At 37.9% G+C, this 22,488-nt stretch overlaps 2 protein-coding genes and 1 long non-coding RNA gene across 3 annotated transcripts; 2 read left to right on the forward strand and 1 right to left on the reverse strand.

Annotated features, from left to right (window-relative positions):
• Positions 1-2,356: 2,356 nt before the first annotated feature.
• On the forward strand, positions 2,357-5,361 carry LOC134320819 (uncharacterized). The gene is made up of 3 exons (XR_010013748.1): positions 2,357-2,403; positions 2,512-2,613; positions 5,177-5,361. It is a non-coding gene; the product is annotated as an uncharacterized LOC134320819 (long non-coding RNA).
• Positions 5,362-5,376: 15 nt separating this feature from the next.
• LOC134320834 (uncharacterized) lies at positions 5,377-10,245 on the forward strand. The gene is made up of 11 exons (XM_063002470.1): positions 5,377-5,409; positions 5,511-5,689; positions 6,942-7,035; positions 7,205-7,552; positions 7,669-7,786; positions 7,864-7,955; positions 8,065-8,179; positions 8,292-8,396; positions 8,532-8,699; positions 9,004-9,183; positions 9,355-10,245. The coding sequence occupies exons 1-11, from the start codon at positions 5,377-5,379 to the stop codon at positions 9,573-9,575; spliced, it is 1,653 nt and encodes a 550-aa protein (XP_062858540.1). The 3' UTR covers positions 9,576-10,245.
• A 6,654-nt stretch (positions 10,246-16,899) lies between these two features.
• Positions 16,900-20,518, reverse strand: LOC134320835 (mucin-2-like). Its single transcript, XM_063002471.1, has 9 exons — positions 20,315-20,518; positions 19,616-19,781; positions 19,387-19,503; positions 19,175-19,291; positions 18,799-19,083; positions 18,320-18,619; positions 17,390-17,457; positions 17,189-17,232; positions 16,900-17,023 (listed from the first exon to the last, which is right to left on the reverse strand). The coding sequence occupies exons 1-9, from the start codon at positions 20,516-20,518 to the stop codon at positions 16,963-16,965; spliced, it is 1,362 nt and encodes a 453-aa protein (XP_062858541.1). The 3' UTR covers positions 16,900-16,962.
• Positions 20,519-22,488: the final 1,970 nt, after the last annotated feature.

Below are 22,488 nucleotides of genomic sequence, written 5' to 3' on the forward strand. Positions count from 1 at the left end.
GGAAGTCAAAGCCAAATAATGTTGGCCAATCTAAAAGAGGACTGCAGTCCTTTTTTTCTTTCTTTTTTTCAGCTTTGGGATTATTAATAGTCATACTGCACTTTGGTTACAGGCAATTTAATCGGAACGTCCTTTTGAAATAAAGTTTTTTAGTCATCCGAACAGTGGCACGTTGGACGTGTTATCTAACGTCATTCCCTGCGACGATCTGCAGCACATTTGGTCGAGAGCTTCGGTAAGGTCAGCTAACTGGCTAGCTCCGGCTAACGCTACAGTAGGTGCATGTTAAAATGTGAAAAATTGCATGTTAAAATGTGAAAATTGCATGTTAAAAATGAATGTTAAAATGCATGTTAAAATGTGAAAAATTGCATGTTAAAATGTGAAAATTGCATGTTAAAAATGAATGTTAAAATGTGAAAAATTGCATGTTAAAATGTGAAAATTGCATGTTAAAAATGAATGTTAAAATGTGAATGCATGTTAAAATGTGAAAAATTGCATGTTAAAATGGGAAAATTGCATGTTAAAAATGAATGTTAAAATGTGAAAAATTCACGGCTAACGTTGTGTGATGGCGGGAATGATGATAACCATCATGAGAATGGGGCGTTTGTGCTAATCTAGGTTAGGCTAGTTGGCTAACATTAGCTTAGTTGTAGCTCTTTCTTTAAGAAGCAACAGTTTGATTGAAAGATAGCGCACATAAATAACGTATGAAGGCGTGAAGTGAAATCAGCACTGCATAAGGACTGCCGAAGAACTGAAGCAGTGAACGTTTGCCTATATAAGCCTGTGGTAGTTACGAGCCACTGAAGGCCATGAATTTTACATATTTTCCCATGTAGTTTGTTAATGGGAGGCTGAAGTTTCTAAGCAACATAATGATCAAAGATTATTCCATGAAAGGCACAATGCTTTTAATGATTCATAATTCAGTTTGTGTGTTTGTAGAGCTTTAAACACGGCTCACACAATTCGGTCATAGCCTACATATTACAGTGCATTGTGGGATTGTTACAGTGCACTGAAAATTCGGCACTAAGTTTGGACACCACTACAAAATGGCATCACCCCAAAGTAGAGCACTATATAGTGAATAGGGCACAACTTAGGATACAGCTTAAGTCTTTGTATATTATAAATGTTTTTCTTTTTCTTTAATGTCTCTTAACAGGTCTTTCAAATCCAGTTAAATTATAAATATCTGTTAAACTACCCAAAGGCACTTTTAGAGCCATGTGTCCATCTATCTGTCAATCCATTTTTTGTCTGTTTGTATTAGTTGTCGTGCTGTTCTATTTGTTAAAGATAAATATACTATTTTCTGTGTTGTTTTTGTTGTTTGTCTGTCTTTCAGTCTGTTACTGTGTTTTCTATTCTCTGTCACACTATTGCAATGGGTGATTGGGAGCAGGAGCTAGAGAATGAGCTCAGAAGTGTTGATGACCTGCTTGAGCACCTGCAAGCAGAAGAAGTAGCTTCTGAACTTAGGAGTCTTACTCACCTTGAAGAGCTTCAGGCAGGAGTGTTTATTTTCAAATTTTTATCTAAATTTATCATTTTACCACGTTATTGTGCACTGCTGTTGTATGGTATACTGTTTTATAGCAAGAGAATGTACTGAAAAGAGACAGTCACAATAGTTTCAGCAGTAAAAATGTTAATAAATCTAAATTATTTGGTACTGAACTGTGAACTGTGATATATCTGTGGGGGGATAAAATGCACATTGGTTTCTTACACATTTGATAATTTGAGTTAAAACTGTCTTTATCTAAACATTTAGGGCCCGTATAATACTAGTGAACCAATGAAGGCACCTGAAAAAAGAGTTCGGTGGAGAAAGAGAGACAGTATTGGGAATGAGGTGTATCAGAGGCCAAGGTCAAGCAGAAATCTCTCAAATTATGGTCAATATGCAGTGTTCAAGTAATATTGCAATTTATTTGAATCATTACAAGTTGTAAAAATAATTAATTTGACTTTGTTTGGTACAGATGGTCACAGGAGTAAGCCACCTAATGATGACGGTCCATCTCATCCTTCTAATGACACAAGTGGTGGAGTGGCCACAGCTCCTAATTTTGGTATGTATATTGTGTCTTGAACTAGACATTTTGGCTTCCTCAGACTGGAGCATACGCAATAGTTTGTTCTCTGACAGGTGGAGGGAAGAGAGACCACGTCTGGTGAACAGCATGCTGGCTCAGGAGAATGTGGAATTTAATCCAGCTGTCATACGATGTCGAGACTGCTTACCACATTCATTCTTCTGTGCTGAATGTGACATCGAGGTACACACTAGATATGTACTTCATAACAGAGATGCTTTGATATCAGGCTTCTTCCACCCTTTGGCTCCAACCACTTACATCAATGATCAACATCTTTCTCAGAGTGGTAAGTTTTAGTTTGACTGTGTAGAATATATTGTTATATTCTCTTATTTATGCATTCTTCTTAATTTGAAAAATTAAATTAAATGTGAAGTTTGTTGTGTTTTTTCAGTGCGGTCTTTACCTGTGGCAGTGCCTGGCCAAATATGTGGTTGCCCACCAGAGGCACTGAAAGTCAATCCAGGAAAGGCCGTCACTCTTATCACAATGAATGGTAAGGATATAGATTGGATGTATTTGTCGTACTTGCAAACATTTAGATGTTTTCTATCTTAGGCTTATTATTCAATTTATCATAGTGTTAATCACTCACATTTTTATAACACAGTACCTGATTTCTTTCTGTATATGCTAAATTCACTGTTTTTAGAAACACCTACCTTGTCCCTACACTCAGTGACTGTTCTATCAGAAACACCTACCATATAAATGAACTTTATAGGCTTACAATTAGTAACTGTACCACATATGTTGTACCAACTGTAAACCCTGCTACTCTGTACATCAGATGACCAGATCACTACTGATCAGATATTAATTTCTAAGCACAGCAGTTACACTGTCATGATGACACTGTCCTCTTTGTCTTTGCAATACTATACCACAACACAGCAGTGCCAACAATAGTCCACCATCCAAATTATATTTGTTCAGTAGTTGTCCTATGGTGTCCCTTTCCATTTTGGGGGTTGATAGGTTGTACAGAACCAGATAGGCTACAGTCAGTAATTGTTTAGTTGAAAAACACATTATAGACAACTTCCAACAATAAATTTTTTTGTGAGATTAGTTGCTCTGAGTGACCTTTACACATGTAAGACATATTAATGTGATATTATGATTAATATCAGCTTTATTAGAGAAATAAAAATGCGTTCCCATTTTACATCATCCAAAATTGTTACAAACAGATATGCAGAATTTTGAAATAAAACTCTTCAATTGTGTATGTGCACATACAGTGTATCACAAAAGTGAGTACACCCCTCACATTTCTGCAAATATTTTATTATATCTTTTCATGGGACAACACTATAGACATGAAACTTGGATATAACTTAGAGTAGTCAGTGTACAACTTGTATAGCAGTATAGATTTACTGTCTTCTGAAAATAACTCAACACACAGCCATTAATGTCTAAATGGCTGGCAACATAAGTAAGTACACCCCACAGTGAACATGTCCAAATTGTGCCCAAAGTGTCAATATTTTGTGTGACCACCATTATTATCCAGCACTGCCTTAACCCTCCTGGGCATGGAATTCACCAGAGCTGCACAGGTTGCTACTGGAATCCTCTTCCACTCCTCCATGATGACATCACGGAGCTGGTGGATGTTAGACACCTTGAACTCCTCCACCTTCCACTTGAGGATGCGCCACAGGTGCTCAATTGGGTTTAGTCCATCACCTTTACCTTCAGCTTCCTCAGCAAGGCAGTTGTCATCTTGGAGGTTGTGTTTGGGGTCGTTATCCTGTTGGAAAACTGCCATGAGGCCCAGTTTTCGAAGGGAGGGGATCATGCTCTGTTTCAGAATGTCACAGTACATGTTGGAATTCATGTTTCCCTCAATGAACTGCAGCTCCCCAGTGCCAGCAACACTCATGCAGCCCAAGACCATGATGCTACCACCACCATGCTTGACTGTAGGCAAGATACAGTTGTCTTGGTACTTCTCACCAGGGTGCCGCCACACATGCTGGACACCATCTGAGCCAAACAAGTTTATCTTGGTCTCGTCAGACCACAGGGCATTCCAGTAATCCATGTTCTTGGACTGCTTTTCTTCAGCAAACTGTTTGCGGGCTTTCTTGTGCGTCAGCTTCCTTCTGGGATGATGGTCATGCAGACCGAGTTGATGCAGTGTGCGGCGTATGGTCTGAGCACTGACAGGCTGACCTCCCATGTCTTCAACCTCCGCAGCAATGCTAGCAGCACTCATGTGTCTATTTTTTAAAGCCAACCTCTGGATATGACGTCGAACACGTGGACTCAACTTCTTTGGTCGACCCTGGCGAAGCCTGTTCCGAGTGGAACCTGTCCTGGAAAACCGCTGTTTGACCTTGGCCACCATGCTGTAGCTCAGTTTCAGGGTGTTGGCAATCTTCTTATAGCCCAGGCCATCTTTGTGGAGAGCAACAATTCTATTTCTCACATCCTCAGAGAGTTCTTTGCCATGAGGTGCCATGTTGAATATCCAGTGGCCAGTATGAGAGAATTGTACCCAAAACACCAAATTTAACAGCCCTGCTCCCCATTTACACCTGGGACCTTGACACATGACACCAGGGAGGGACAACGACACATTTGGGCACAATTTGGACATGTTCACTGTGGGGTGTACTCACTTATGTTGCCAGTTATTTAGACATTAATGGCTGTGTGTTGAGTTATTTTCAGAAGACAGTAAATCTACACTGCTATTCAAGTTGTACACTGACTACTCTAAGTTATATCCAAGTTTCATGTCTATAGTGTTGTCCCATGAAAAGATATAATGAAATATTTGCAGAAATGTGAGGGGTGTACTCACTTTTGTGATACACTGTACATGGTAAAAGGCTAATGAGTATAGGTGCAAGGTATATATATGTGTAGCTAATAAACTTTAATCTGATTGAATATGAAATACTGCACATCATTAACCTGCTAAGCTACTTTGTTCTGACATTTTATTGACACATTTTTAGCAAGATACGCCTTACAGTATGTTATAAAACAAGAAAACAACAGTATAACAAACATATGTTGTACTTGTTATTGTTACTGTGTAGGAAGATATAATCTCAACCTGCCAGAGCTGACCTGTGAGAAATGCCAGTCTGTCTGGACCGCTGGAGTTGATGATCTACTAAGAAGTGGTCAATGGCCTGCTACAATCAATTTCTCCACCGTTTATTCTGTGGTTGTCTTTTCTTCTTTCCAAGAAATGAAAATGGCAGCACCAGGCTTGTCTTGTCAAGCATTTTTAAAAATGCTTGATCAGAGAACCGTTCGCTTTGGCCGTGTAAGTTGGTACAACTTTTGTAGCTTTCAGTATTGTAAATATGTTTATAGTGTGATGGTAAACATTGCACATTTTTTATAACTTTTACTGTGTTCAATTAGACAGGGAAGATCTCTGCAGACCGTTTCTATAAGAGCTTTATGGAATGGGTTGCTGTATGTTATGAGGTCGACAAAATCTGCAAGGAGGATAACTTTATCTGTCCTGCCTGCACCCCTCATATGCTTGCTGTGTCTGTGGATGGAAATCGCAAGCATTATCGTTTCAAGAATACAGCAAGGTATCCCAAATATTGTGTAATGTCCTAATGGTTGCATTAAAAATAAATAAATATATATATGTGTGTGTATATATATATATTAGGGCTGTCGAAGTTAACGCGATAATAATGCATTAACGCAATCTCAATTTAACGCGATTATAAAAATGAGTGCCGTTAACGCAAATTCTAGTTCATGTTGAGACTTGACTGGTAGAACAAACGTTTTAATGTCGGACATGTCACCGTTTTTCATTTGCGGTTTGTTATCATAATGTAACCGAGCGTCGTAGTGTCGTAGTAATGCACTTGCATAATAAAGAAGCTGCCAGTCCTCCATTCACGTAACGCTAGGATGGACACTTAAAAATCCTCCTTTTGGAGTGAACTGGTTTCATTTTTGATCAATATTATTTACCATTGGCTCAGGTACATGTCGAAACAAATGCTTTGTATATCATTGGTTTAACAGCCTCATTTGACTCCTTATAGAGCTACCACTGGCCAATCGGAGAAGGTCCGCCCTCTAAATGCTAGTCTGTGATTGGGTGGATGAATTTCGCCCGCCCTCTCTGTTTTGTAAACACCGCTACCTGAGTCAATCACTCAGCTCTCATGATCAGGAACGCGGTGAAAATGCCAAAAAGTAAACTTTTGAGGCAGCGATGAACGGACCTAAATATGAAAAGACACAACATTTAGTGAGTAAAACAGTCATTTGTTATATAATTCTTGCTTAAATTGGTCAAAAACTCTGTTATATGGGTTCTGGATTCATTCTGTGTGTTGCAGTAGCATGTCCCCCTGTTCCTAATATGATGTCCGGCTTTTTGGGGTGTAATGTCCTCCTTTTTGTTACTATGAATCTGGCCACCCTAGTCTAAACACACTCAGTTCGTGTAGAAACGTCCATTAAACCACTGGATAGTATTACTGCCTAGTATGTGAGTGAATAAAACAGTTTTCTCTTGTCCCAGCAGTTTTTAACATCAGTACATTTAGCATAAAATGTGTTCACCATTTTAACTGTAACATTTCACTTAAAAATCCTTGTTTTCTATAACATTTACACAGATTTTTTTTTATGCGATTAATCGCGATTAACTATATGAAATTCTGAGATTAATCGCGATTAAAATTTTTAATCGTTTGACAGCCCTAATATATATATATATATATGTATATATAGTGCATATATATTTAATAGTGCATTTGTATGGATATATTAAAAACTATTGTTAACTATTTTTATTTATTTATTTTTTCTTCTAAGAACTGAAGAGCAGGCCCTTTTTGAAGGTGTCTTCATTTCGAAAGATCAGGATGTGGCTAGTTTTGTGGACTACATTCACCAAAAGACTAAACATGTAAAATTTCGAAAGTAGTTTTCATTTGAATCTTCAAATCAAGAGACTTATAATTGTTTAGTCAAAGAAGTTATCTCAATTCTTTATAAAGATGTTTGTAAATTTAAGTAAAAGATCTGTTGTCTTTAACTTTGGGCAATCTCACTAACTGAAATGTTCAATACTGTAGGTATCTGGAAAAGGTGTTTGTGGAGGGGAATGGACAGCGGCCAGAGAGATTGCTCACAAATCCAGCAGCAAGGTGGATGAGGAGGGGCTGGAGCTTGCAGTTTGCAGACACGGGGTGCTCCTGTCTGCCCTTAACATGTACAGGGGAGAAATTTTTGCTTATCCACTGTTCATGCAGAAACGGCTGGCAAGTCGTGGAAACATAACTTTTTTCTGCACTGACGTTACCTGCAAATATTGGCCTTACCTTCAAAGAGTCTGTAAAGATTGTCCAGAACTCCAACATCTTCTGAACATGAGACCCTTTTTATCTGTTTTTCACGCCAAAGCCCATGACTTAAAATGTGAGGTAAGGGCACATTATTCTGTGATAGAAGATAAATGGCCTACAAAACCTTTCCATACCTTTGTACTGATCTTTACCAACATCAGTAATTTTGGAGAGTTTTCCGTTATTTAATCTAGGTTAAATGGAGTGGGGCTTACCAGGAAAATGCTGGCTCTACACTAGGTGAGGAGGTAGAACAGTGCAATGCCTTCCTTTCCAGGATTGCTGTGACTACGAAACACATGTCAAAAGCAGGTACGATAACAGCATGGACACTACCAGAAAGATCTTCCACAGTACTAGATGATGATCATGTCCCACTGTGATTGCAGGACGTGCAGACATGTTGACACTCTTGTCATTGAAATGGAACAAGCAGAAATTTCAAAATATGGCCTCTTCACTAACCCAGAGATATCAGAAGGTAAAGACATTTAGTAATGTTTGTGCAGATGTTTATTGGTTTGTGTTCGAAGCATATCTAGCTGAGGCTGTTGGTTTGGTTAAATACTACTACATCATTGTTGTTGCAGACTTGTAAAGCTCTCCAAAGTCAACTAGAGAATCTGGACTCCCTGAAAGCCCAGTTGGCAGTTGCAGAGAGCCAGCTAGAAGACTGGGTTAATGATGTTAAGGAGTGGGCTGAAGGTGAGATAATGACTGCTACCAAATTATTATAACCAAACATTAATATTTATTTATTTACATATTATACTGTATTTGTCAATACAAATTAATAGGGTCTGATCATTCTTTGCAGCAACAACTGCCAATCAAGATGCCACACCCCAGGCTCTGTGCAGCAAAATTGAAGCCCTGGTAACAAGCATAAAGACACGCTCACAACGTCTTTACAAACAAACAGGTATGGTTCAATTTAAAATGACACATTTATGCAAACCATTTGGAGTTAAAATATAACAGTGATATACTGCATTTTTAATTGGAAAGAATTGCTCTTTAAAAAAAAAATGTTGCACGAACACTGCATATTTTTCAGACAGCAACAAGGGTCGGCATAGAATACGGCGAAAAATCAGGGAGGAGAAGAGGACATTGGCTGCTCTGGTGGAACAGTACAACAGAATTGCTCCATCTAACCGAACTTTGTGCATGGATGCCATTATCTACCAAGAAACACCATGGCCTTGGCAACTACCATGCAATGGTATGACCGCATATGGCATGGGTGTACAAACAGCTAACTCAGTTTTATACTTGCAGCCACTCGGATCTACTTTATAGAACTTGTTCATAAATAATAATATGCAATGTCTGTAATAACTTAGGTCTTAAACAATTCAGTAGTTAGTATAAGGGGTGTGCTCCTTATTCTTTGAATTGAAAACCTGCAGCCACATTGGCACTTTGTGGATGAGATTGGTGACCAGTGCGCTAACCCACTTAGAAGCTAGGGATTTTTTTTAAAAAGTGTCAGTGAGTTTATTTGCACCTGTATTCATGCATTTTAGATTCTGTCGATTTAAGGACAAAGAAAATGGTGTTTGACAACATCATGGCTGTGAGAAGACTGAAAGAAGAGAAGCAGATATTGGTGAGGGAAATGGATCAACATTGGAAGTTTCTGACAGCTCGTGCAGACACCCTGAAGGAGCTAACATTCCTCCTGGTTTCTGATCAGCCAATGAAGAGTAAGACAGTGTATTTTAATATTATACTGCATTCATTTACACAGCATGAACATACATGACTGTTCATAAAGTTAACTACTACAACTGCTATTTTAATGCTGAGTAAATTAAATTGAATTCAAATGTATTGTTTGTGTTACACAGTGTGATGTATGTTTTGTTGCTATTAAGATTCCCAGTGGAGTCTGACAGAGGAAGGTTCCAAAGGACTTCTGTGTGTCATCCGGAGAAGGCTGTGGGAAACTAAAACTGTTCAAAAGCATGTAAGAGACTCATATCTGCACATTTTTTCTGGATCAAATGATGGCAGCAACTTCCTGCTGCAGACCTCCTGCGATGAGTATTATGACAGTAGTTCTCAAAGCTCAGATGATAACACTTGCATTCTGTAATTGTTCCATAGAGCTCAGCTTCAGATACTAATACCTTGGATATGGCCCTCTTGTACATGTTACTTTAACATGTTAATAGCACTGAACATACTAGCACAACATATTAATATCACTACAACATACAAGCACAAAACAGACCCTTACTACCACATATTATTATCACGTGTACTAGCAAAAGACAGACACTTTTTGCCACATATTATATCACTACAATATACGAGCATAACACTGACCCATGCAACCAGAGTACTAGCACAAATCGAGGTGTGGGCGGCACGGTGGCTAAGTTGGTAGCACTATCGTCTCACAGCAAGAAGATCCTGGGTTCGATCCCCAGGTGGGGCAGTCTGGGTCCTTTCTGTGTGGAGTTGGCACGTTCTCCCCGTGTCTGCGTGGGTTTACTCCAGGCGCTCCAGTTTCCTCCCACAGTCCAAAAACATGCAAGTGAATTGGAGATACAAAATCGTCCATGACTGTGTTTGATATAAACTTGTGAACTGATGAACCTTGTCTGAAGATAAACCACCGTTCCTGTCATGAACGTAACCGAAAGTGTAACACATGACATTAAAATCCTAATAAACAACAAACAAATCGAGGTGTTGTGTTTTCTGATGACCACATCTAACTTTACTGCAATATAAAGGAATAAAATCAGTAGTACCCATATTGTAATTTGTTTGTATAGTCATTTGATATGTAATGTTAAACTATTCAAATATTAATAAACTACTTTTTTTCATAAACTGTGTCTGCAGTTGTGCCTCCAAGCTTTCGAATAAATACAAATATACATTTACATTTTCAGCATTTAGCAGACGCTTTTATCCAAAGCGACTTACACAGTGAGCTGAACACAATGAGCAATTGAGGGTTAAGGGCCTTGCTCAGGGACCCAACAGTGGCTACTTGGTGGTGGCGAGGTTTGAACCGGCAACCTTCTGTTTACTAGTCCAGTACCTTAACCACTGAGCTATCACATAAATATAGATGAATATACTGCATGTCACAAATATTTATTATAAATGGATTTCAATGATTAAGAACTATATGCATAATATTATCAGTAAATCATTGCTTTCCAAAATAAGTATCTCTTTTTTTTCGTTTGCTTGGAATAAAATCATATTACATTAACTTGCCTTAAAATTTTGAAACATTTTTGCTTTTTGCTGTGAAGTTACCACTTTGCAGTTACCCGTTTCTCTTTGGACAGCAATGAAATGCACAGGGTAATTCAAGTGAATTACCCAGTGAACAACCAATAATCAGGAAAACCAGTGCAGTCAAATGGCTGTCTCTGGACTTCCTGGAGGCAATGACAGAGAAGAGAATGGTAGCATGATATGAAGGACCACCTTCAGCCACCAGCTCATTCTACCAAGGTGCACTACTGGAGATCTTTCCTGCTGACTGCTTTCATGTTCAACAGTGCCTACTCCCAGTCTGCTATGTCAATAGCATTAGCTTATATACTGATTGCAAACAAAAACTCCATAGGCCAAATAATATAAACTTCTCAAAGAAAGAAACATCAGTTTTCATCAGCACCAAACTGGTAATAGTACAATCCTTACACTATAACAGGATAAGGCATTTTATTTCAATTGACTAACTATAATTAGGCATTTTACATCTGACACGTTGCCATATATAAGTTTAAAAGATTTGTAAACTGCATATAGTTAATCACCTTTATACAGTATACCTTTACCTTTATACCATTATACAGTAGTGTTAAAAAAATAGCAGTGGTTTTAAAAAAGTGAATAAAGCACAAAATCATTATTATAACTTTTATTTCAATAAATGCAAATGCACTGAAAATACTACACTTTCAATTCTAATTCAAAACATTAACAAAATGTAGCCAGTTTGTGTTAATCCTTTACAGAAAGTTAAGAAAAATGAATATTAGGCTGTTCAAAAAAATAGCAGTGCCAGCATTTTTCTTTAAAAACTCAAAAAATGTATCTATAAACTGAAAAAAATGTTTGAGGTTTCACTTTACTTTAATATTTCACTAATAATAACTAATATTTAGTGGCATAGCAATTGTTTCTGAGATCTGTGTTGCATGGAGTCGACCAACTTCTGGCTCCTCTGAACAGGTATTCCAGTCCAGGATGATTAGACTACATTGCACAGTTCTTCTGCATTTTTGGGTTTTGCCTCAAAAAAATAGATCTCAGAACACAAGTTCTATCTGTGATTGAAGTCAGGGGATTGGGCTGGTTACTCCATTACCTTAATCTTGTTTGTCTGTAACCAGGATGTTTTGGGTCATTGTCATGTTAAAACACCCATTTTAAGGACATTTCTTGACATAGGGCAACATGATCTCCTCAAGTATTCTGATATATTTAAACTGATACATGATCCCTCGTATGTGATAAATAGGCGTAACACCATGGTATGAAAAACATCCCCATATCATCATTTTGTACCACCATGCTTTACTGTCTTCACAGTGTACTTTGGCTCGAATTCAGTGCTCGAGGGTCATCTGACATACTGTCTACGGCCACTAGACCCAAAAAGAACAATTTTGCTTTTACCAGTCCACAAAATGTTGAGCCATTTCTCTTTGGACCAGTCAATGTGTTCTTTGGGAAATTTGAACCCATTCAGGACATGTCTTTTTCTTAACAACGGGACTTTGTAAGGACTTCTTGCTGGTAAATCGGCTTCACTTAATCATCTTCTGTACTCACTGGTAACTTCAGATGTTCCTTGATCTTTCTGGAGGTGATCACTGGCTGAGTATTTGCCATTTTGGCTATTCTTCGATCCTTTTGAACAGTAGTTCCATGCTTCCTTCTGCGTCTTTCAGGTTTTGGTTGTCACTTCAAGGCATTTGAGATCATTTTAGCTGAGCAGCCTAGAATTTGCTGCACTTCTCTGTATGTTTTTTCCTCTACAATCAACTTTTTAATAAAAGTATGCTGTTCATCAGAACAATGTCTGGAACAACCCATTTTACCCAGTATTTCAGAAGGAAATGCGCTATGACCAACCTGTGCAACATTTGCCACCATCCTACCTTAAATAAGGACCAAAATTGACACCCGTTCTTCTGCAGAATGAATGACTTCACCAATTGAACTCCTCACTGCTATTATTTTGAACAACCCCCTTTCAATCAATGCTTCGATTACTCAGAATGAGCGGCATGCATGTCCTAATTGTTGGGTTTGTTTTGTTGTCACTACTCTACTACACTTTCAAGTAAATTTTTTGATATGTAGAAATATCACTTCTACTAAAAACAGTGATTTATCAGGTTAATGGTGTTGGACTGCTACTTTTTTGAACACCACTGTACATAAAATTCCCAATTATAATGACTTCACGTCATGATTCACAAAGAAAATAGTGGCTTGTTCTCCCCATCTACAATGAATGTATAATTTATGTGATTTGTTAGATGACTGTACAAGCAAATTCATGTGCAGTATGTACTAAATGTGGAATTTATGACATGTAGAAAACAGAGCAGTGAGATATGGAATAGGTGTAGGCCATGACCTCTAAGCTTCCTGTCTGAGTAATGTTTCCTTTACCACTGAGAAAAGAATTATATTATATATCAAGACCTGACCAGGCCAATAAGGTCTTGCACATATACATTACTTGAAGATAAGTGTTTTTTATGGCCTTCTGGGCCTAGTCAGGGAAAATGAGGTTGCAGGATCGCAAAACTCAGAGGTGGCCAGGGGCCAACTGACATATCCAAGTTCTGGGGCTCTGGGTCAAAAGGTCGAGGAGATATTTGCCTGGGTGTACCAGATCAGGCCTACAGAAGCGACTCGACAAAACGTGTGTCAGAAGGTCCGGCAAGGTGGAATGAGGCAGTACAGCCTCCAACTCTGAATACTGAATACTCTGGTATTCATATCTGATTTTGAAGATATGACCCCTAGTTCTATGGGTAATAGTCGGGAGCTTTAGTAATATCAGACCCTAACAACAAAAATTAGGGTTGTGAGATAACACAAGGTCAGAAGATCGAGGCAAGTGCACCCGCACAAGTCTGGTGTTTCTAGACCCCCCTGAAATATATTTCCTGTTCCTCCCACTTAGTTTAAAATTGTCTCAGGCCAAGTCAGGGAAAGCAAGGTTGCAGGATTACGAAAATTGGATCTGTCGAATGTTGCCAGAGCAAAATTGAAAGGTCAAGGAGATACGACACTGGATGTTCAGCTCTAAGTAAGTCCTATGGCGTGACTCTGCAAAACACACGTTCGAAGGCTCAGGGAGGCAGGGTGAGTTCATGGAGCCTTTGACTTTGTCATTCTATCAGTACTCTACTAATATCCCTACTCTACTAATACTGGTGGTTCTTCCACATTCACTTCATCCCAATGTGTAGTAAGTTGTGTTGAAGCAAAAATCCATCGGGGGGGGGGGGGAACGGATTGAGAACCACTGGTCTCAACATTGATGGCATAATATTTAACACTTGAGCATTCCATTTGCCCTATAGTTCCTTGCAGAATGGACTGCTCAGGGTATTCAGACATTTTAATGGTGATTTCAAACCATAGGAAGTGAAAATGTTCCATTGGAAGGGAACTTCAATTTGCAGGAGGTTACAGAAAAGTTTACCCATCAGTCATTACATGTCTCTTGATAATGCGTGTTGGTTATGGGAACTGCAGTTGATAAATACTTTGAACATTCTACAGTGTCATAATCGAACATGAACAAACATCCCATGTTCAAGTGTGTAGGGAATATAATGGTACTACTTAGGGACCCTATAAAATGAAATGCAATTGTGTGGACGAGTGCGGGAAAACATGGATGTCACTTTCTGTAAGTAAGTCCAAAACCATACCAAAAGAACACCTTACTTGCCTGACTTCTGGAGTGGCAAACAATGTCTTAAATGTTCAATAACAGTAGGGTATGTAGGGACTTTGTGTGATCATTTTGAATGTTTTAGACTTCATTCGCCTAGTCGTACACTCATTAAACTTAGTTTGGTTAATAATTAAGTAATGATGCTGTGTCAATGCTGAATAGTAGTTTATTATCATGTTTGTAAATGCAGTCCCTATTAAGAAGACTTAATAAATAATAATGCTTGGACTAGGCCAGCTAAACAAAAATAAACACTGCCTGTAAAGGTATCAAAATATCTTTATTGACCCAAAGTAACTTAAATAAATGCAACAATATAAAAACAGAAATGAAGTGTAGTACTTCACGAGAATGAATGTGAAATGGTTTATGGCCTTTTATTGAAAGGCTACAGAAGCTAGATACAAGATATATTTGATTCTTCCGATCTGTTTAAAAACAACATACAGTGTCCCACAAAATGCAGCACCAACCAACCAGGTCTACAGTACGTTCTGAATGTGTAGCATCTCAGAGACAGTCACACTGATGTTTTTACAACCCAGTTAACAATACTCGGTGAAAAACACAAAACATTATGAAGTCAAAACCCAGCGTAACAAATATCTGTTTATCTTTGCTCAGTAATAATCATCTGAAATGTCTCTGGTCCATGAGGTCAAAATAAAAAATGAAGTTCATATTGCCTCTTGTTGCACCATGGAGAGTAGTTCCTGACAGACATTCTCAGATAAGGTTGATTGAACAGCTAGGAGGCATCAGGGGCCTCCAGTGCTACTGCTGCTCCAGTCCTGCTGGAACGTACTGGAGACAAAGGATCACCTCCACCTCATGATGAAGACATCTCACAGCAATCACAGTCCTCAAATGGTGTGGTGAACATTACAGATCCTTAAATGCAAAAGATAAATAAACAAATGAAAATAATTCATAGAAAGTCAGGAAACATCACTAGAACTAGGGATCTGCTTCAGGCAGAAAGACAATTTCTACTAAGCTTCTGTACAGCAACAGTCAGCTACAGCATCTCTCCTTCAATATATACTGTATATATATATGTTTTGAAATAAAGATTCAAATAGAATATTTTGCAAGAAACAATGCAAAATTAAAATTATTTGGGCGATGGCTTTATCAAGCTAACACATGCAAAATCAATGAATATACACTGTATTGCCAAAAATATTCACTCACCCATCCAAATCATTGAATTTAGGTGCTCTACAAACATTTGTAAAAGAATGGGTCGCTCTCATGAGCTCAGTGAATTCCAGCGTGGTACCGTGATAGGATAGGATGCCACCTGTGCAACAAGTCCAGTCGTGGGAATGACAGCAACTCAGCCCCAAAGTGGTAGACCACGTAAAGTTACAGAGCAGGGTCGCCAAGTTCTGAGGCGGCTCATACTACATAAAAGTCTGGAACGCTCTGCTGATTCAATAACTGCAGAGTTCCAAACCTGCTGTAAGAGCTGCAAAAAGGGGACCAACTGTATATCAATGCCTATGGATTAAGAATGGGATGTCACTCAAGTTCATATGCGTGCGAAGGCAGACGAGCGAATACTTTTGGCAATGTAGTGTAATTCAAACTTTGTCCACCAAAGTTGAATTTTATTAACTGAATGTACAGTAACATTATATACTTAACAGAACACTGTTACTGCAATAATACCTGCGTAACTGTAGAGATGCTGTATTCCCCACTACATGCTGTCTGTCAACATTGGATTTCTTCTTGACACGTCCTCTGATCACCGTCACTAGCATAATCGTCACATCCCAGAAATGGAAAGGCCTGAGGTGAACAGTAAATAGTATTATCCAGCAATCTGAATACTAAGCAAACATTGCATACTCAACCAAACCTTCAGCCTACCACATCTGACACATCTGACACCTACTGATGCATAACACGTATTGTGTATAGCTTTTAGAAGATAAAATACACACAGTAAATGGAATAGTTAGATTTCATGCTATTAAAGGCCTGATACAGATATACAGTATATACTGTATATCCTGTGCAGCGTTCAGAAACTGAAAATTTTAACTTCACTTGAAAACTAATACAAGTAATCTCACCAGAATATCTAAATGTTTGCATTGGACTGTATATAACAAATATCCAAAGTAAAACAAGAGGTAAAACATTAATTAAACATTTACCATAGCATTGTCATAACAGTGAAGGATTGAGATACCACCATACATGACAGACCAGTAGTACAAAGATAAAAAAAACATTAATCTTGAGTTATACTTTTTTTTGATGAGTACTTAGAAGCTATTCAGCTATCCTGATAAATAGGTCCTTAAGCAACAGAGAGTTTTTGCATACTGAAACAGTCACTATGTAGCAGTCATTTACTCCCTGCAATTGATTGTTAGGTTTCAGAACAGTTTCTAAAGAATGGCAAAATTAAAGTGTATTCAGACAGATACATAATTACGTATTCAGAACTTTTATTTCATGTTTGTACTAGTATTCTGACACTGTGTGCTATAACAAAATGTGGTTATTATTTATTTTTCTTCTCTATTACACTGGCAGGTTCCCACGTGTCATCCCAGTCTTTCCCACTGCAACACACACACAAAAAAAAAAACCTTGGTATAAACAAGCAAATTCAATAAAATCACTTAAACACCCCCTTTCTTAGTTTTATGGCTGATGTTTTGGACACCAACAGAAATAGGGATTTCTTGTATTTATAGAACATTCTTGTATTATTGACTACTTCTTACCAAGCAGAGCAAGGCAGCCAACGCACTTTCACTTCCGCTTTTCCCTATCACACAAACACATGCCAAAGTGACAGGTTATAGGTTAGGACTTCACACTTTGTTTCAGTATCTCTGAATGAACAGAAGTATTTTTAATTTTATTTTTCAGATCCATCAACTATATCAGGGAATCAGACAATATCTCAAGTTCTAGCATCTTACCTCATTCATTCTTCTCTCAAGTATTTGCTCAAAGTGGAAAAGTTTCTGCCTGCTACATTTTCTGCACACTAAAAGTAAAACACAAAAGACAATAGATGAAATGCTTCTCTCAACCTCTAAAATTTAAATGTTTCCAGTGAAACCAAACAGTAATACTTTTTTTTTAATAAAAAGGTTTCACCTACTGTCATGCGCTAAACTATAAATTTTTCATGAGATATATCTAAAGTAATTACAGTAAATACAGTGTTATGTTAAAAGGCTAATCCTACGTATGCATAGGGAAGAGGAAATTAAAAGAAAATAAGAGAGAAACAGGAGTTTCCAAAACTGTTCCTGTTTTAGAATGGGTACTCCTAACAACCATACTCAATCATGGTCTACAAAACCTGGGCATCCGTGTATTTGACATTGCATTTTCTGCTCCTTACGATCCAAGTAAACAATTTCTAAGAGAAAACGCTGGTGTTAAATTATACCTACAGGTTTCTTTGAAAAACTTAAAGCAAGTTTCCCAAAAAAACCCAGAAGCTGTAATAAAGGCAAAGACAATACACACTAAAGATGTCTGTGCAATTTTCTATTAAATGTTTAATAGAAACATTGAAAAATAACTTAATGACTCTTTTAAACTGAAATAAAATAAAAGGTTAGTCTCACAGTTATGTACAACTATTAAAGCAGGACACTCAAAACTTTTTTCCCCTTGCAGATTCTTTCTTTGTATTTCTAAATCATCTCATACATTTTTAGAATTTGTTCAATAGGTGACAAGAATAAGGAATAGTAGCTGCATGTGTATTCATCATGACAGCATGCGTAAAATGCGGAAATGCAATAACATGCAAATAATACATATCACAGATGGAGATGATATAAACAAATGCAGCTTTACAGGGAGTAAGACCTTTTAGCACTAACAAAACTAACCCTTGTTTTCTTGTTTCCCTGTCTGTCTCATCCTCTTTCTCTTAGGCAGGGTAGTGAGAGGTGCAGCAGGAACATAGTTGCTTGAAGGAGCTGGAGAACTGACAGAAGTGGTGGAGAGTGGAAGAGAAAGAGAGGTGGTGGGGAGTAGATGAGGAGAGAAAGAGGTGGAGGTGACTAAAGGAGGGATAGGGACCAGGTTGAGCACATGGGTTTCTTCGCCTGGAGGTGGGTGGAGAAGCTGGTTGGCTGCTGCTGTCTTCAAAGTGTTGGTGACTGGAGGAGCTTGTACCTTTTCACAGTCTGAGAAAATACACAAGAAATAAACTTGCATTTAAATATACAAATGTTTAATCAATGAACTATCATATTAATCATGTATAAAGGAAAGGATACATAATGGCAGAATACCTAAAATCCATGATGTGTTGTATTTTCAATAGAAATTGAGATAATGCAAAAATATGCAAAGAATATCTAACCCCTGTTTTCTTGTTTCTGTTTCACTTTCTTCCTCTTGGGCTGGGTAATGAGAGGTGCAGCTGGAGAACTGACAGAGGTGGAGGGGAGTGGAGGAGGAGAGAGAGAGGTGTTGGGGAGTGGAGGAGGAGAAATAGAGGTGGTGGGGAGTGGAGGAGAAGAGAGGGAGGTGGAGGTGACTGGAGGAGGGATAGGCACCAGGTTGAGCACAGAGGTTTCTTCGCCTGGAGGTTGGTGGAGCAGCTGACTGGCTGCTGATGTCTTCAAAGTGTTGGTGACTGGAGGAGCTTGTACCCAAGAAAATACACAAAAAAGTTAACTTACATTTACAAGTTTTACAGTGTTATACAAGAAGTAAGACATATTAGAATATCTAACCCATGTTTTCATGTTCCTGTGTCACTTTCTTCCTTTTTCTCTTGGTCTGGGTAATGAGAGATGCAGCAGGAACACAGTAGCTTGTAGAGGCTGGAGAACTGACAGTGGTGGCGGTTACTGGTGGAGGAGAGAGAGAGTTGGAGGTTACTGTTGGAGGGTGTTATGGAAGAAAATAGATTTATTTTTAATATTACTTTAAGTTTAGTTATTACAAGGGTCAGGGACCAGGTTGAGCACATAGGTTTCTTCGCCTGGAGGTGGGTTTAGGAACTGGCTTGCTGCTGTCTCCAAAGTTTTGGTGACTGGAGGAGCCTGTACCTTTTCATAGTCTGAAAAAATAAACAAACAGGTAACTTAAGTTTAAAATGTAAAAATTTTTTATTCGTAATGATGTAAAAAGCTGACAAAAACATTTAGTGCTAAAGGAAGAAAATATCTTACTCCTGAGAATAAATTCATATGCTCTGGTCATTTTTTCCAGGAAGAGCTTCAAATGTCCCTCTTTCTGTGGACTCATACACGTTACGACTTCAGCTACGCAGTTTGTTTTGCCGTGCTTTCCAAGAAATAATATGGGCATGTAGCCCAGTGCTTCCAGTTTCCTAACCTGAAACAAACAAGAGCAAAACCACAGTAGTTAGCAGTGACTCTATGCACTATATCTTCATTAACCCCTTAAATGGCCAGGGCCTGACATCGGGCCCAAAGTTATTTATATTACACATTTCATTAACCTAAAATTATAGCTCAACCAGTTTGACCACACACTGAAATGCCATGTTTTTTTTTGGTACAGCTCAAATATTTATGCACAGACATGTTTAGTAAAATTACATGTGCCCAGATTAAAATTAAATATCCTATTTGCCAAGATGGTTTGGTCATGGCACAGAATTAATGTGCTGTCATTTGTCTTGTAGGTGGATCACAAAAGCAAAACACTAGGTGAAATTATTTCAACCCAGAAATATAAACTTTTTAAATAAACAATGAAATTATATACAATTGTTATGGTGCAGACAAATGGTACAAATTAATGCTAACTTTATTAATTAATTAGGACAACTTACATTTAATTACATATCACACCAATCACAAGTCATTAGGTATCTTAAATTTTGAAGGAGCTTTGCTGCTTACCATTATACGAGCAGAGTCCACAACACGGGCAGCATTTCTGTTTTTAAGGATGCCTTGCCCCCATTGGCCATCCTTAAAGAAATCTTCTTTCTCTCTAAGTTTTTTTTTTAAACTAAGGGAATCGTAGCAACTCTGGCAAGTCTTCCGGTTTGCCTGGTTCAACCACTGGCAGTTTGGGCAAGGCCGAAATTTGGGTCGTGTCATAATTGTAACAAACTGGAAAATGGACAGAGAAACAAGAGAACAAATAGTTATACAAGAAAGGAAATAGATATGCAGACCATAAAGTGCTAATTTATAGACTGCAAAGTCTGGGAAAAGATAAGACAGACTAACCATAATGGCAGAATATAAACATACAGATTTAAGTCTTACTCACAATTCCGAATTGAATTGGCTACAAAATACACATTTTACATGCCTACACGTGTCAAAAAACAGTAAAACATATTTATTACATATGTCTCTAGAGACAGTACTACTTAAATTCACAGCCTCAAACTTTTATAAAATGTACTGATACTCAGGCAATACATATCAAAAACTAAAATCATTAGCAACACCAGCAATGCATCCAATTTGTAATTTGTTTCTCTGATAAAAAATACTAATTACTTCATACAGAATCAGATTACTTTTTACTTTATTTGACAGTTATACAGCAAGACCCATATTCATATCCACATTTGACATTTGTGAGAGTTTATGGACCAAAAATAATCATTACTTCAAGTGATCTTTTTTGAACATATACTGTATTTATCTCTTAAAATTAAACAGACTGTTTGTTTTACTGTGTCTATAGATTGACATATGTAAATGACCTCTGTTCTGGCTGACTTATTGTGCCTCACTCAGAAAGTGAGTTCCAGACAAACACTCTTTATTAATTTAACGTGCGAGTGAAACTAAAGAGATTATGCTACCATTTTAATGATCAATGTTTTGAGTAGTATTATTGCTAACATTCACTTATAAAGTAAGTGTCCATATCTGAACAGGGAAAAACTCTGCTCTCCCATGTGCTGGGCAGAATGTCCAAAAGGGACAGGGTCCATTAAGAGGAAAATGAATGAGCGTTTATAAGGAAACTGATGACACTTCCTGTATCCCAGGTTTATACAGTCATTGTGCTGCCTAATCTCACACTCATTCTCCTGATTTCACTGTCCCTGTTGACATACTCACCTGTCAATGAGTACATTCTCATTGTGCAGTGTGCGCTGCTGCATTACAGTGTTCTGCAAGGGGACATATTAAAAATATTTCTCATTCCAAAAATTATTTATTAGTTTAGTCAATTAATAACTTAAATTCATTAACAACCCCACAGATTATCTCTCTATAAAAACACAGGTTTTGCATCCCCTTCCGGTTTCTAGTTCTAAGTTAGCTAGCTTGGTTTTTAATTTTCATTACCATTCAAGACATTATATCAACTACAAAACTCATCATTAATAGTAACTAAAATCACTGAGATTGGGCACCACACTATATACTTCTAAAACTGAGACAAACCCATATTTTATATGGGTAAATCCAATGCCTAACTGACCAAATGAAAGGTTTGAGCAATATATATGGTCCTATATAAGAGCAAACATGTAAACATGTTGTCACTGGGGAAAGGATTTCTGCCAAACGGATGGAAAAAATGTAGGCAGGAGATGAGATGATGACTATATATCCACATATACAGTGTATCACAAAAGTGAGTACACCCCTCACATTTCTGCAGATATTTAAGTATATCTTTTCATGGGACAACACTGACAAAATTACACTTTGACACAATGAAAAGTAGTCTGTGTGCAGCTTATATAACAGTGTAAATGTATTCTTCCCTCAAAATAACTCAATATACAGTCATTAATGTCTAAACCACCGGCAACAAAAGTGAGTACACCCCTAAGAGACTACACCCCTAAATGTCCAAATTGAGCACTGCTTGTCATTTTCCCTCCAAAATGTCATGTGATTTGTTAGTGTTACTAGGTCTCAGGTGTGCATAGGGAGCAGGTGTGTTCAATTTAGTAGTACAGCTCTCACACTCTCTCATACTGGTCACTGAAAGTTCCAACATGGCACCTCATGGCAAAGAACTCTCTGAGGATCTTAAAAGACGAATTGTTGCGCTACATGAAGATGGCCAAGGCTACAAGAAGATTGCCAAC

This window comes from Trichomycterus rosablanca, chromosome 9 (genome assembly GCF_030014385.1).
Source record: "Trichomycterus rosablanca isolate fTriRos1 chromosome 9, fTriRos1.hap1, whole genome shotgun sequence".
In the NCBI taxonomy this organism is placed as follows: domain Eukaryota; kingdom Metazoa; phylum Chordata; class Actinopteri; order Siluriformes; family Trichomycteridae; genus Trichomycterus; species Trichomycterus rosablanca.

Bases quoted from the DNA above. Each gene is read 5' to 3' on its own strand.
- LOC134320834 (XM_063002470.1), top strand. From the start codon at position 5,377: ATGCTTGATCAGAGAACCGTTCGCTTTGGCCGT. The intron at 5,410-5,510 runs GTAAGTTGGTAC...GTGTTCAATTAG, and splicing joins GAACCGTTCGCTTTGGCCGT to ACAGGGAAGATCTCTGCAGA. The intron at 7,036-7,204 runs GTAAAATTTCGA...TCAATACTGTAG, and splicing joins TTCACCAAAAGACTAAACAT to GTATCTGGAAAAGGTGTTTG.
- LOC134320835 (XM_063002471.1), bottom strand. From the start codon at position 20,518: ATGACACGACCCAAATTTCGGCCTTGCCCAAACTGCCAGTGGTTGAAC. The intron at 19,292-19,386 runs GTAATAACTAAA...CTCCTCCACCAG, and splicing joins CAACCTGGTCCCTGACCCTT to TAACCGCCACCACTGTCAGT. The intron at 17,458-18,319 runs GTTAGTTTTGTT...TTTTACTTTTAG, and splicing joins AGGGAAACAAGAAAACAAGG to TGTGCAGAAAATGTAGCAGG.